Below are 12780 nucleotides of genomic sequence, written 5' to 3'. Positions count from 1 at the left end.
TAAAATAGAGTGATGGTCCAGGGCACTCCGTCAACAGAACCTCCACCTATGTTCCCAGGTCAGTACTTATACCTTCGCTCCACTGTGGCTGAGTTTTTATACGTCACATCAGTTCTTATGCAACTCAATTCTTTCTAGCTTGACCTGACGTTTCTGAAGAAGGTTGAGGTTGGATAAAACCAGATGGAGGTTCGAGAAATGGCAGGGCTAATGGCCTATATGTACCCAATGGAGACAACCTCTCTGCCAGGCTGCTTTCTAGAGCCAGTACTGTTGGTGTCTGCCTGCCTATCCTCCTACTTACTGGCTCTGCTACTTGTGGTGTCGTCTGAATGTACATTAGCAGTGACCTTCGAGAAAGGTGTAGGAAAAACAAATGATGTAGCTATATGTATTATTCACATATTCTATATGCAGTATGAGATTACATTTACCTAATTGGGAGAGAACAAAATACATCCCACTGGTCACACACTGTTTAAATTGTATTTTAATTTACCTCTTTATTTACGTTGTTGGCATGACGTTGACACAATGACATTGATTCAAACATACCATTTTAGTATCAACATTGAAACAAGGTCAAATAAAATGTCATATGAATCATGTGAAATTCAACAATTTCAACCACCCCAATATACTGTATATTGAATACAGGATGTGGAATTTAAAATGCAATTTCAACATATACATAGTTCTGATGATTAGGTTGAAATTAGATTGATGTAACATCCTGTTAGTCAGGTTAAGTCATTGTACAAGTTGAAGTTTTACCCAAATTTCAATGTTTACAACGCTGGTTAAAATTAGATGAAAACAGTACTGGTTGACTTTTTGCAAATCCAAATGTGTTATCCACGCCAAAATAGGTTGACAAATAACGTTGATTCAACCAGTGTGTGCCCATGGGGATAGCTTAAGTTATTAAAAATTCAGACAAGTCTGATTACATTTTTTTTTTTTTTTAAATCAAGATTGTCATATACACAGAATCTGATAGTATACACACATGGAATAAAACAACAATTGGTTATAACTATATAGAAGGCCAGTATTATAGGATCCAGTACTTTGTAAAGATAATGTCTGATGGAGAAAAGAAAATCCCACATCAATGGACACTGGATAGATGAGATTACAAATAATCTGTGCTTTTCATCAGCAAGCGAATCAATTAGATTTCTTCCAAAAAAATAACACTATCATAAAACTGGTCGTTTGGCTCCAGGATCCCCGCTAACAGTCCATCATGACATGTTCATGTTGCTGTCAGAATCATCTCGTCTTTATCTCAACTTGCTTCCAGACTAGAATTTATTTAGATATAGCATGGGTTAATATTAACCTTGCCTGACAGACCTTGGAAACAATGTTTAACTCTTAAATTTCCATCTCTGTAGTACCCATACATAGAGTGAAAGGTGCCTAGACGAGATCACTTTTTCAGACCAATGCAAAAATCACACATCAACGTCATCATCATGGACAAATCCAAGTAAATGCCAATAGAAAACAGCTCAAACAAACGAAAATGCAGCTAGTGTACTGTCATTCCAGGTTCAATGTTTGACGTGACCGAACTGAAGTTGGCTAGCTATGGACACGAACGTTATCCAGCCTGCATAGCAACCATTTTGTTTAGCAGAACAGACGACCGTCCTTTTGCATAGCAACTACGCAAAAAAAAAAAAAAAAATGAACGACTGGTTCGCATCTGTAGCAACATGACCGAAAGAACCAAGCAGATTTCTGTCCGCACTATATCTACTGGTGGAAGAAAGACATTTTATATATTCACTTATCAAAATAAAGTTAATGTAAATATGTGAGTCATTGTTATTTTAATATGTTGGTAACACATTTCTAAAAGCAATAAGGCATGCAAGGCAGTGCTGCATTATGAATAGTCACAGGCAAATGGGTTGACTCCGTTGGGCCGAACAACGCCATTTACCTGTGACTGTATTCATGATACACCACTGCCTCTTGTGCCTTATCACTAACTAAACCCTCAGTATTCATTCAAATGATGTGCTTGTTTCAAACATCAATGGATCCCTAGGGTGCCCCCCTTTTAAGATAAGCAGAGCCTATATTAACATACTATACCGCTTTCACACTAGTAAGCCCACCCGAGTTGCTGGAACCATGCTGGAAAGGACAATGTCAAAGGAAAATACGAGCCAGGAGACAGATGGGATCAGCACGACAGTGTGAAAGAGGGTACTAATGTAAACTGGAATGTCTGTATGGGACATCTTTATTAATTTTCCTGACTCAAACCATGGCACGCACTGCCTGAGATCGCATCAGGGAGGAAGATTATGTTGCGATGTCATTTCCTGTGTCTCCTCTTTGTCGGGTTACCGTGGTTACACGCTGTTACTCCTTGGCGTTGTCTGAGGCAAAGGCTTGGCTGGCCACTACAACCCACACCTGAATTAAAATCTAACCTAACTCATGAATGTTCAGCCATTCCCAACAGATAAGAATGATATTAAGACTGCCTCTGGTGCCTTATCACCAACCAAACCCTCAGTATTCATTCAAAATGATGTGCTTGTTTCAAACATCAATGGATCCCTAAGGTGCCCCCCTTTTAAGATAAGCAGAGCCTAAATTAACATACTTAAGACTGCCTCTTGTGCCTTATCACTAACAGAAAAGTTGTTGCGCTAATGTCTTTCAGTGCCGGCAGTGGGTAGTTTGGGTTAGAGGGGATTGGGGTTCTCTCAGTCTTCTACACTCAGTCAATTACAACTGTCTTGGCATTCCAGTTTTCAGAAGTCCAGTTCTTGTCCCGCTAGTCCAGTTCTTGTTCCTGGTTTTAGGCCGTCGATATCAGATGAGGCAGTCCCATGTTTAGAGTGCTACTCCAGGACATCAGTCGAGTGCCACTCTAGGACATCAGTCGAGTGCCTTCCCCATAGGACAGGGCTCATCTGGATTTCTCTCTTAAAAGGTCAGTGGCTCACAGTGCACAGGGAAACAAAGATAAGCAACATGTAGTGTGCCGTGGCATCCGACTAGATTTCAGATGCCCGGCAGAATGGTGTCCCAGGTCTCTGCCCTGACCTCACAGGCTGCCCTTGCGAATGGCGCAGACGTCACAGACGCGGACAGGGTGGTCCCAGCCACGGGAGGGCACGGGGCGGCTCTTGGAGGAGCAACCGCTGCAGACACCCTGGCCACACGCCCGGCAGTGGTGCTTGGACATACTGGGGGTGAAGGCTTTGCTGCACCTGTGGCACTGCACGATCTGGGGGTCGGGGACCCAGTAGTCAGGCCGGGCCACTCCTTTCACAAAGCCTGGAACATGGAGGACAGAGAGAAATAAATAGCTCTCTTTATAAAGTAGTTGCCGTTGAGTCAGAGCAGAGGATAAAGACTAATCTTTGTGAATATAATATTAAAATGCTGTATCTTGTAGATTACTATCTGCATATGCTGTAAAATGTCTATGGTTTCCAAGTGTTTTTGTGAATACACAGAGACATGTGTACTAGCTAGCTTTATTTGTGATGCATTTCTTAAACACGACGCTGGCCCCAACATGACGCTAGCCGTACTCACACAGAGGGTAGTCCACTGCAGTGGTGACCATGTCTAGAGTAGACTGGGCCACCTCTGTCACCCTGCGGGCCATCAGCCCCCGCGGCTCCACCACAGCCACTACAGGACACAGAGAGGGACCAACAGAGCCATCAGGACCACTGGAATACATTTTCTTTTAACCTCTATTCAACCAGGAAGTCCCTTGAGATGAGTCGTCTCTTTCTCGAGGGAGACATGAATGAACACTTACTATTCACATCCAACACCTCGGTTGTCTCCCAAACAGAACCCTATTCCCTTTGTTAGTACTACTTTTGTCCAGAGTCTAAGTAAGTCAAGTAAATAGGTAAGTCTTTGGCAAGTAAGCGTAGTCCGACCCAGAACGGCCCACCCTGGTCAAACGTAGTGCAGTATGAAAGGAACTGGGTGCCATTTGGGATGCAACCCTCATTCATTCATTACAAAAAAATAATAATACATTTGACTAAAAACTGATCCTGAATCAGACTAAGGAGGAGGTAACATCAGCTTGTCCATTAACATCCATGACCAAACACTGATCCTGAATCAGACTAAGAAGGTAACATCAGCTTGTCCATTAACATCCATGACCAAACACTGATCCTGAATCAGACTAAGAAGGTAACATCAGCTTGTCCATTAACATCCATGACCAAACACTGATCCTGAATCAGACTAAGAAGGTAACATCAGCTTGTACATTAACATCCATGACCAAACACTGATCCTGAATCAGACTAAGAAGGCAACATCAGCTTGTACATTAACATCCATGACCAAACACTGATACTAAATCAGACTTTGGGGGAGGTAACATTAGCTGGCATCCTGACCCTGGTTGGTGGTGTCGGTCCCTCCCTGGCGGTGGCAGGCGTCACAGACCCGGACGGGGGTGCTTCCCCAGCCCCTCTCGGGTACGGGCATCCTGCGGGTGGAGCAGGCCTGGCAGAAGCCCTCGCCACACGAACGACAGTGATGCTTTCTCTCTGCCTCCTCAAAGGGCTTCTTACAGCAGTGACACATCTGGGGGACAGGCACAAAGCACAATAATGATTAGAATGTCAAGAGCCAGTAGTCAGAACTATACACTCACAACCATACCAAACAACTCTGTTCAGTGCCACCTTTGAGAATTACAGCCGAGTATTGATTTCATTCACTATAATGATATATTGGGTTTAGAACTAACGCTGCACTGGGTCTATTGCCTCAATAAAAACAGCAATTCTTAGGGCTCTGCTATCTGTTCAAAAAGCCTGTGAGTGTGTTGCTGGTCTAGATGCCGTGTTGCTGGTTCGATGATGCTGTGAGAGTGATGACTCACGATGATGTCCGTGTTGGGTCTCCAATAGTGCGGGGCCACTTGGTCAGTGAGCCAGGACGTGACAGCCTTGGTGGGGCCCGTGCTGTACTCAGACACAGACTGGATCACAAAGTTCATCCCATCCAGCATCCTCTGGGCCGCATTCTGGTGGTCTGTCAGGAAGGCCTCAGACTGGACACACAAAGACAGGCAGAGCAGAGGGAGGTCAGAAGGAGGCCATCTTTGAATGCATTTGATATCCATGTTGGCAGTACGTGTTCATCCATTCATAACCGATGATGACCGTGACACATTGAAGTACAGTGTGCAGAGTTGACGTTGCCAGTGAAAGTAACATCATCTTTATTAACCTTTGACAGGTGACATACTTTGAAAGTTAAATATATTCCAGAGACTTTGCGCATATATTACAACCTGCTGTCTCAAATTCCTCTAAATATTCTCACTGATACTTCAATTGAGCTTGAGTGACGGTTTGCATGTTGTGCCCATCAGTACAACGAAGAGTGTGTTGGACTAGGAAGCTCTGCTCACCCCGTCCCAGACGTGTTTGACCTCGGGCCGCACCACGCCGCTCTCTGGGTCCTGGTTGCCCAACCAGTACTGCCGGCTGCGGTAGATGATGCCACAGCTGCCACACTCCAGGACATACCTGGCAGGACAGGGGCACCGTGGTGGGGGAAAGGATGAGAGGGGGAGGAAATATATAGTGAATTGGCTTCGATGGCAGAGTGGATTCCGTGTTTGGACGTGTGTGTATATCTGTGTATGAGTGGTACTTCATTGAATGGATTCGAGAGCCCTGGTTAAAAGGGACATCTTTAATGCCATCGTAAAAGTTAATATGTGTGTGTCTCAGTGTCTGCAAAGAGTCCAGATTACGTCGGCAACTCACCCAGACCAGGCGTACTTCGCCAGCCCAAACCAGGGGTTGTCTGTGGAGGCTGAGGTTTTAGGGATGACAATAACCTCCCTGCCCCCCTCATAGCACCTCTGCGTGGGTAGGACCAGATCAGGGAGAGAGCACACAACATATGATTACGGCTAGGTTCATGCATTTCGCTTGTACTACAAAACTGTTCAACACCATCTCCACAGGATTCAAGCCTATATCGTATATAGAAGAACACTACTGTCAACTTTCTTTTCAGATCACATTAATAAGTCTTTATTGCTTTCAACTGAACGTAATTTCTCTCTCGTGTCCCATCACAGACATAGACCATATGTGAAATGGAGATGAGGACCTTGCAGATGAGGACCTTGTTGTTGTACTGGTGAGCGTACTGACACAGTCCGTCTGCCAGGTGAGGGACCCTGTCTCTGAGATGGTTCATCCCGTTCTTACAGCGGATACTGAGGGGAAAGAGAACAGGGAAAACCCCTATACAAATCAGAAGGACGGTTGAATCCATCCATCACAAACCTAACACCCAAGTTACTTGTGTAAAACGTGAAGGTGTACAGAAAATATTTGGCTGAACATCTGTGACTAACGCTCCCATGTTGGTGGATGGCCAAAAGGCACTTCTTCTTCTCTCCTAGCGGCTTAACACGTTAGACGTGCATCATAACACATTTATAACAGGGACAAACAAGGCTTTATACTCAAGCAGCGAGAGCCTGTTAAACCAATACCTATTTCTGGATATGAACACCAATCCGTGTGTTTAGGGAAAATATTTGGTTTCTAATCTAGCTCAAATTTCCCAAGTGAAAGAAGACACTCTACTGTACAGAATGAATACCCATAGAGGGGTATGATATCCATATGACAAACCGACTTTTATGCTTCCTTTGTGGCAACCCATCTGGGAGGGACACATATCCTAGCACTATTTGCTCGCGTGCAGCATGTGAATACACCATTCATTAGTGCACACTGTATCAAAACGTTCTGCAGTGGAAAATGGTTTGCAACGAAAACGAGAGCTTCTATTGGACAATTTCAGGTTAGTCCCTCTCCATTTACTTTTGATTCATGTGATAGAGTTACTCTGGGCAGATACATGCAGCAGATGCAGGTAAGTCACTTACTTGCAGCTGAGGCAGACTGAAGAGCAGGTGAAGTATTCGTCAGGGAAGAAGGAGTAGAGGGGTATCTTGTCGTCAAAGATCTCCCCACAGAACCTGTCACTCAGGGCCTGGAGAGGAGGGGAGAAGGAGAGAGATGAGGAAACCAAGGGGTGGAAAGGGAGGAGCCAAGCAGAGTCATGAGGTCAAAAACAAACAATCAGTGGGTTTTGGAAAGGCCTATTTACCCAGACAAGCACCCAATTCCCATAAAAATTCACTAGTACTGGCATTACCTGTCTATCAAACAAATGAATTATGCAACAATGCAAAGAGATATCAACACACACAGACCTGCAAGGCACTGAAGACGATGGCCGGTTGGCGGGGCGATCGGGTGGCAGTGTTCCTGACTTGCTGGCGTACAGCCTCCAGGAGCAGAGAGTAGTTGGTCGGTGGAGTGATGGTCTGTGTGCCCACGTACTGCACTGAGCTGAAGGCCTCTGTACCCAGGCCCAGGTCATGGAAGCGCCTCTGGAGCTGAGTGTCTGCATAGCCAGGGACATCTGTTCGCTCTGTGGGGACAAAGTAGGACATCGTCATGGGTTGAGTTCACCCACCCACCTGACTGCTGTGTAAATGGTGTAGTATGTGTGGGTGTGACTGAAGTAGCTGGGGAATCTGTATCTGTGGATGTGTCTCAAACAGTGTGACGGTTAAGTATGATTCTGACCGTACATAAGAAAATGTTGGTGTGTTGTTGTTAATTTCAATAATAAAAATGGATGTTATTTATCCCTAAGGGGCTATTACTTTGGGCAGATGAGTCTGCAACAACATGACAGCATACCCCAACCATACCACAATGTGTTGCCTAACAACTCAGGAGCAAAATGTTGTGTAATGCATGCACAGAAACAGATGATTGCATGTGGTGCATGTTAGTGACCGGGCCTCTCCTGTACATACCATGGCCCAGTAGCTGGGTGTGGGTGGTCTCCTGGAACACAATGACCGCGGGCCCCAGGGAGGAGAGGGGAACGTCCATGCCACAGCGGCTGGAGAGGGCGCGCAGCTCGGGGGTGAAGTGCTTCAGGTAGGCCCCTGAGGCGCTGCTTAGGAACTGGAACATATCGTTGTGCAGCCTCTCTGCCCGCGTGCGGTACACCACCACGTCCGATACGGCCAGCACCTTCAGCAGCAGACGCATGCGCTGGTTCTGGTTGGCCGCCGCCCCCAGCAGGCCCTCTGTGTCCAAAGCCACAAGGCCCAGCCCGGGGTCAAAGGCGGCCCACACACCCACCGTGCAGGAGCTGGGGGACTTGGAGGTGTAGAACACAGTATCCCCGCCAAACAGGATGTGGTTGAGGGTGTGGGACTTTCCGTCGCCCGTGTTGCCGAAGATGGAGAGGACCTTGACGCCCAGCATGTCCCCGCAGCCCAGCCTCTCCAGGAACTGAGCCTCATCATGGACCTGGGTTAATGTTGGAGAGGATGGGAGATCAAACTATGTTATAGGCAGCTGTAAGATGTTATGTTGGCAGATACATGCCAAATTACTTTACCTGTAGGAGCAATTTTGGCTTATGTAGTTGTTGTGTTGTGTATATAGTTTGTCTATATTTATTCAATTTAATGTGAACACTAGGGGGCACTATATCAACTTGGGTCATGGGTCAAATGTATAGGCACACAGGTGACCAGGAAGTATGGATGTACAGAGGTATGGAGAAAAAACATGCAGATGTTATTACCGTAGGTGCATATTTTTAGTTTGAATGTGTTAATGGTGAGCAGGGTAAGAAACCCACATAAATAGGACAAAATGGCTCCTACATTACCATTTGGCCTAACAATTATGTTATGAAAGAAGGCGACATTACACTGACTATAGTGATTAGTAGCCACAAGGCTCAACCTTACCCTTATTCGTGACTCAAATTGCATTTCATTACATTGAGCCATTGCATGTCCCCTTTAGTCTTGCGGAGAAAATGTCCCGACGATACCCAAATCATCTGTTTAAATGCAAATACGCCTCGCATGCGTTCCAGTTTTTGAAACATTTGAAATTAGAACTTAACATTCATATAAGCGAGAGTTTTTACAATTCTAATACACAAGATACTAACTGTATGACGTTTTAGGAAAGTTGCAAAAAACTATCAAAGAAATGCATACAAAGATAACCCCAACCCAGCGAAAATTATTTATGCCTGTTTGAGTAGAAAGTGTACTCTTTCGCTTAAGGATTATGTGCTCGCCAGGCATCAATGGGGTTGTAATCAGAGAGTATATGCTGGAGAGTGTGGATTGTAGTTGTTCTTATTAGATATTTCCCACGTGTCCAAAATACCATTCATGTCTGTCCCATTAACCAGATGGAATTCAGTTAACTCGAACAATATGCTGTTCAGAGAATCAAAAAATGTAGGATCATATGAATTTGAAATGTACACATTAATAAAAAGGTCATTTTCTTTTTAAATATTTAATACAAATAAAATGTGATTTGATTCACACTGAATTGCACACATACGCAACCCATGTCTCAATTGTCTCGAGGCTTAAAAATCCTTCTTTAACCAGTGGATTTAATAAGTGACATGAATAAGGGATCATAGCGTTCAACTGGACTCACCTGGTCAGTCTGTAATGGAAAGAGCAGGTGTTCCTAACATTTTGAACACTCAGTGTATGTGCTCTATACTATGTACAAAAAAGCATGAAGATGTATTTGTGAGAACACTGCTGCCAACCGAGACTACACTTCCTGCCCTCCATATTCAGCTTCCAACGACCCCAATGGAGCAGAACTGGGACGGAAGTTTAGTACCTCGACTGGTGGCTGACGGCTGTGCTTTTGATAATTATGTCTGTGCTTTTGATAATTATGTCTGTGCTTTTGATAATTATGTCGGGTGCAAACAGGATACAACATCGATAAACTGCATACAATATGTGTATATTTTGTATTTGAAAGACCTTGATGTGAACGTTCCAACGGTTTCCAAAACTATATTGCAAGCAATGATTATTCATGTTTCTAAATGTTATTAAACAAGAGTGTCGGAATTGTAGTTCATTGTAGGTGTGGTCCTGATGTTCAATTGTGAACTCAAGGACTAGGTAGCTAGCCACAGCCTCTTGGGCTCCAGAGAGCTAGGCTCAATTCTACAAGACAGTTAATTAGCTTTAGCCTAGACTTGCATGTGGCTTGCTGCTTTTAGCAAAACACTAGTGTTGCTCCCAATTGTATTGGGTTGCACAAAAACAGTACACAAGTTATATATAATTCCATTTCAATGGTGCTGGTGGGCAGGATGGTTTGTGATTATGGTGGTGGGAATGAGATACAGAATATCTAAAGGATCACATTATTAAACAGGCTTTACAAATGTGGGTCTGTTGATGACCCACTTCCTCTCTGCATACCTCTAGTCAAAACGATCATTTCGATATTTTGTCTCAAATCCCCCCCAGTCGTAGTGACCAACCATCCTAACCACCGGTGCAGTAAATCAAAATGGAATTGTATTTAATTTCCGGAATTCCTGCGGGCTGTTTTTGTGCAACCCAATATAACTGGGATCAACATGTATGTAAATACACAATCATTGCTAAAAGCGTTTGCACAGCCTGATTCATTAGGGACTTTCCTGAAAGGAAACAAACAATACCAGGCATACTGACATATCATAGACTTAGATAGAGGACTAATATTTATATATGTGCCATTATAGTGTCTGTGATAGTATGGGAAGCGCCATTGAGGCTACAACCCATAGGAATCCCCACCCAGTTGACTACTTTAAAATGGCGGAATCCCACAATGGCGCTGCCCATGTTAAAACGGCCCTTTGGCCACTAGAGGCCTCTATAATTATCTATGTAACAGACATCAAGGTATAATACTCCTGCCCTTTTGAAAACGAACCATCTTTAACGTTAACATTGACTAGCTAGTCATACTTACATGGTTAAAGTTCCTTTCAAGTTAACTGCGCGTCGACCATTTCGATGAATTTGCTACAAAACAAGAATAGCCTACCAGTACTGTTCAATGGCTAACATTACCCGTCGTAATGTTAGCTTAGGTTAGACGAGGCCCATGTCAAAATAATGAGTAACGATAGCTAACTAACACCGTAGTTGGCTGTTAGTTGTGCAAGACGGGATGGCAACGTGACATATTTAACTTTATTAACACAAACATTACAACTGGCTAATGTTACCCTTTGGTCAACCAGATGGGCTTTGTTTTCATTCTGCCTAGCCAGTGAACGTTTGTTGCGTGCTAGCAAATCGACGTCGTTACCTGTAGGTTTTCTTGTTCGTCAACCAAAAGAAAACTCCGACCATTTTCCGAGTGTTCTTCTGTTGTTTTCATGTGACAAAGCGATACCTCCTCCATTTCTTTCATTAGTACTTCGGACATTGTTATTAAACCATCCCTGGCCTGACCGTAGCAGAAACTTCCCCCACTCCGGACAACAACAATACAACGCGTGGATTGGCGAGGGAGGAGCCATCAGCAACAGAGCACGGAAAAGACTACGTAGTTACGTGAGGAGCGTTCTGTCGTATGCTGAGCAGCAGCACCATCTTGTGGTATATATATGCAAGTTGACACGATTAGTGAAAACCACTGAACGCGAGGGAAGAGAGCACACACAATTAAATGCTGGACCGTTTAGAGTCGAAATAGAATAATACAAAATCCCCATACGAATCCGTCGGTTTAATCTAGAGATATCTGTTGTTGTTTTTTTGCATGGGCTGCGTCTCAATATACTGCGTCCGCTGATGTCAGCCTTCCTTATCTGCGGTGAAAGGTGGCAGAGCTACAGCAGTGTTTGTCAGACCATGAGACTTCCCGAAAATCGGTCTTCTCACGAAAACATCTGGAGCGTTCAAACGGTTATAACCCATAACTATTATGACCCCTTTGTGGAAAGTAGAGTAGTCTACATGTCGGGTTTGCTCTAGGACGCTCAAAAGACTCATCTGAAGGTAGCCCGGTACCAGTTTTAAAAAATGAATATTAGTATTGTATATGTCAATATATATATAATTACACATATTTTATTGATCTTATATCTCTGAGATATAGGAAAGACACTTCAAAACAAACATTTGTTTCCTTGAATATTTTTTGTACATATTTTTTGATAACTAAAGGGGTCCTAAAATTCTAAATCAAATAACTAAATGTTCCTTGTTATAACAATCTTTAAAAACAAATCCATATGTTAGCTTACCTGCTTCAGGTGATGGAAATCTGAACAAACTACCAGTGCTTTGAAAAGGAGATTTAATTTAATAATTTAATATTGTCTCACATTCCTACCGCCAAAAGGACCAGCCGCACAGACAATCGGCAAAGTACGTTAAAATATAATTTTAATCAACATTCTGGCTTGTTGAGGTCGTGAGAGGAAACTTTCCTGATTCAAACGCTCACGTCTGCCCGACATAGAATTCAAGGCAATTCAACATTGGGTTTCCAGGCAATGCCCTACCAAGCAAACAAGCAGTAACTGCTAATTGAGTGGAACTGAGAAAAATGGCAATACCTTTTTTGAAATTGTCCAACCAAATGAGTTGAGTAGAAATGTCTTATCTGTTATCTTACTATCAGGGAATTTTTTATTATAGGCAGTTGCTGCCTTGTTGCTTGGTACACCCACTGGGATATATTTCCATACAAAAGTTTGTGGACACCCCCCTGGCTATTTCAGCCAGACCCGTTGCTGACAGATGTATACATTTTTTCATATATATACTTGTTTTATTTCATCTTTATTTAACTAGGCAAGTCAGTTAAGAACAAATTCTTATTTACAATGATGGCCTACCAAAATGCA

At 43.6% G+C, this 12780-nt stretch overlaps 1 protein-coding gene across 1 annotated transcript; it reads right to left on the bottom strand.

Annotated features, from left to right (window-relative positions):
* Positions 1-473: 473 nt before the first annotated feature.
* Positions 474-11457, bottom strand: LOC139385606 (zinc finger FYVE domain-containing protein 1-like). The gene is made up of 11 exons (XM_071130813.1): positions 11232-11457; positions 7883-8387; positions 7268-7488; positions 6938-7044; positions 6148-6256; positions 5796-5893; positions 5435-5552; positions 4901-5071; positions 4410-4599; positions 3574-3672; positions 474-3309 (listed from the first exon to the last, which is right to left on the bottom strand). Exons 1-11 carry the CDS (start codon positions 11349-11351, stop codon positions 3077-3079), a joined length of 1971 nt encoding a protein of 656 aa, XP_070986914.1. The 5' UTR covers positions 11352-11457; the 3' UTR covers positions 474-3076.
* Positions 11458-12780: the final 1323 nt, after the last annotated feature.

Source organism: Oncorhynchus clarkii, chromosome 27 (assembly GCF_045791955.1).
Source record: "Oncorhynchus clarkii lewisi isolate Uvic-CL-2024 chromosome 27, UVic_Ocla_1.0, whole genome shotgun sequence".
NCBI lineage: Eukaryota > Metazoa > Chordata > Actinopteri > Salmoniformes > Salmonidae > Oncorhynchus > Oncorhynchus clarkii.
The sequence above is the reverse complement of the archived record's forward strand: the minus strand, read 5'-3'. Positions and strand labels throughout refer to the sequence as shown.

Excerpts from the sequence above, each read along its gene's own strand:
- LOC139385606 (XM_071130813.1), bottom strand. The coding sequence starts at position 11,351 with ATGTCCGAAGTACTAATGAAAGAAATGGAGGAGGTATCGCTTTGTCAC. Across the intron at positions 7,489-7,882 it reads CACCCAGCTACTGGGCCATG|AGCGAACAGATGTCCCTGGC; the intron begins GTATGTACAGGA and ends TTGTCCCCACAG. Across the intron at positions 6,257-6,937 it reads TCAGTCTGCCTCAGCTGCAA|TATCCGCTGTAAGAACGGGA; the intron begins GTAAGTGACTTA and ends CTTTCCCCTCAG.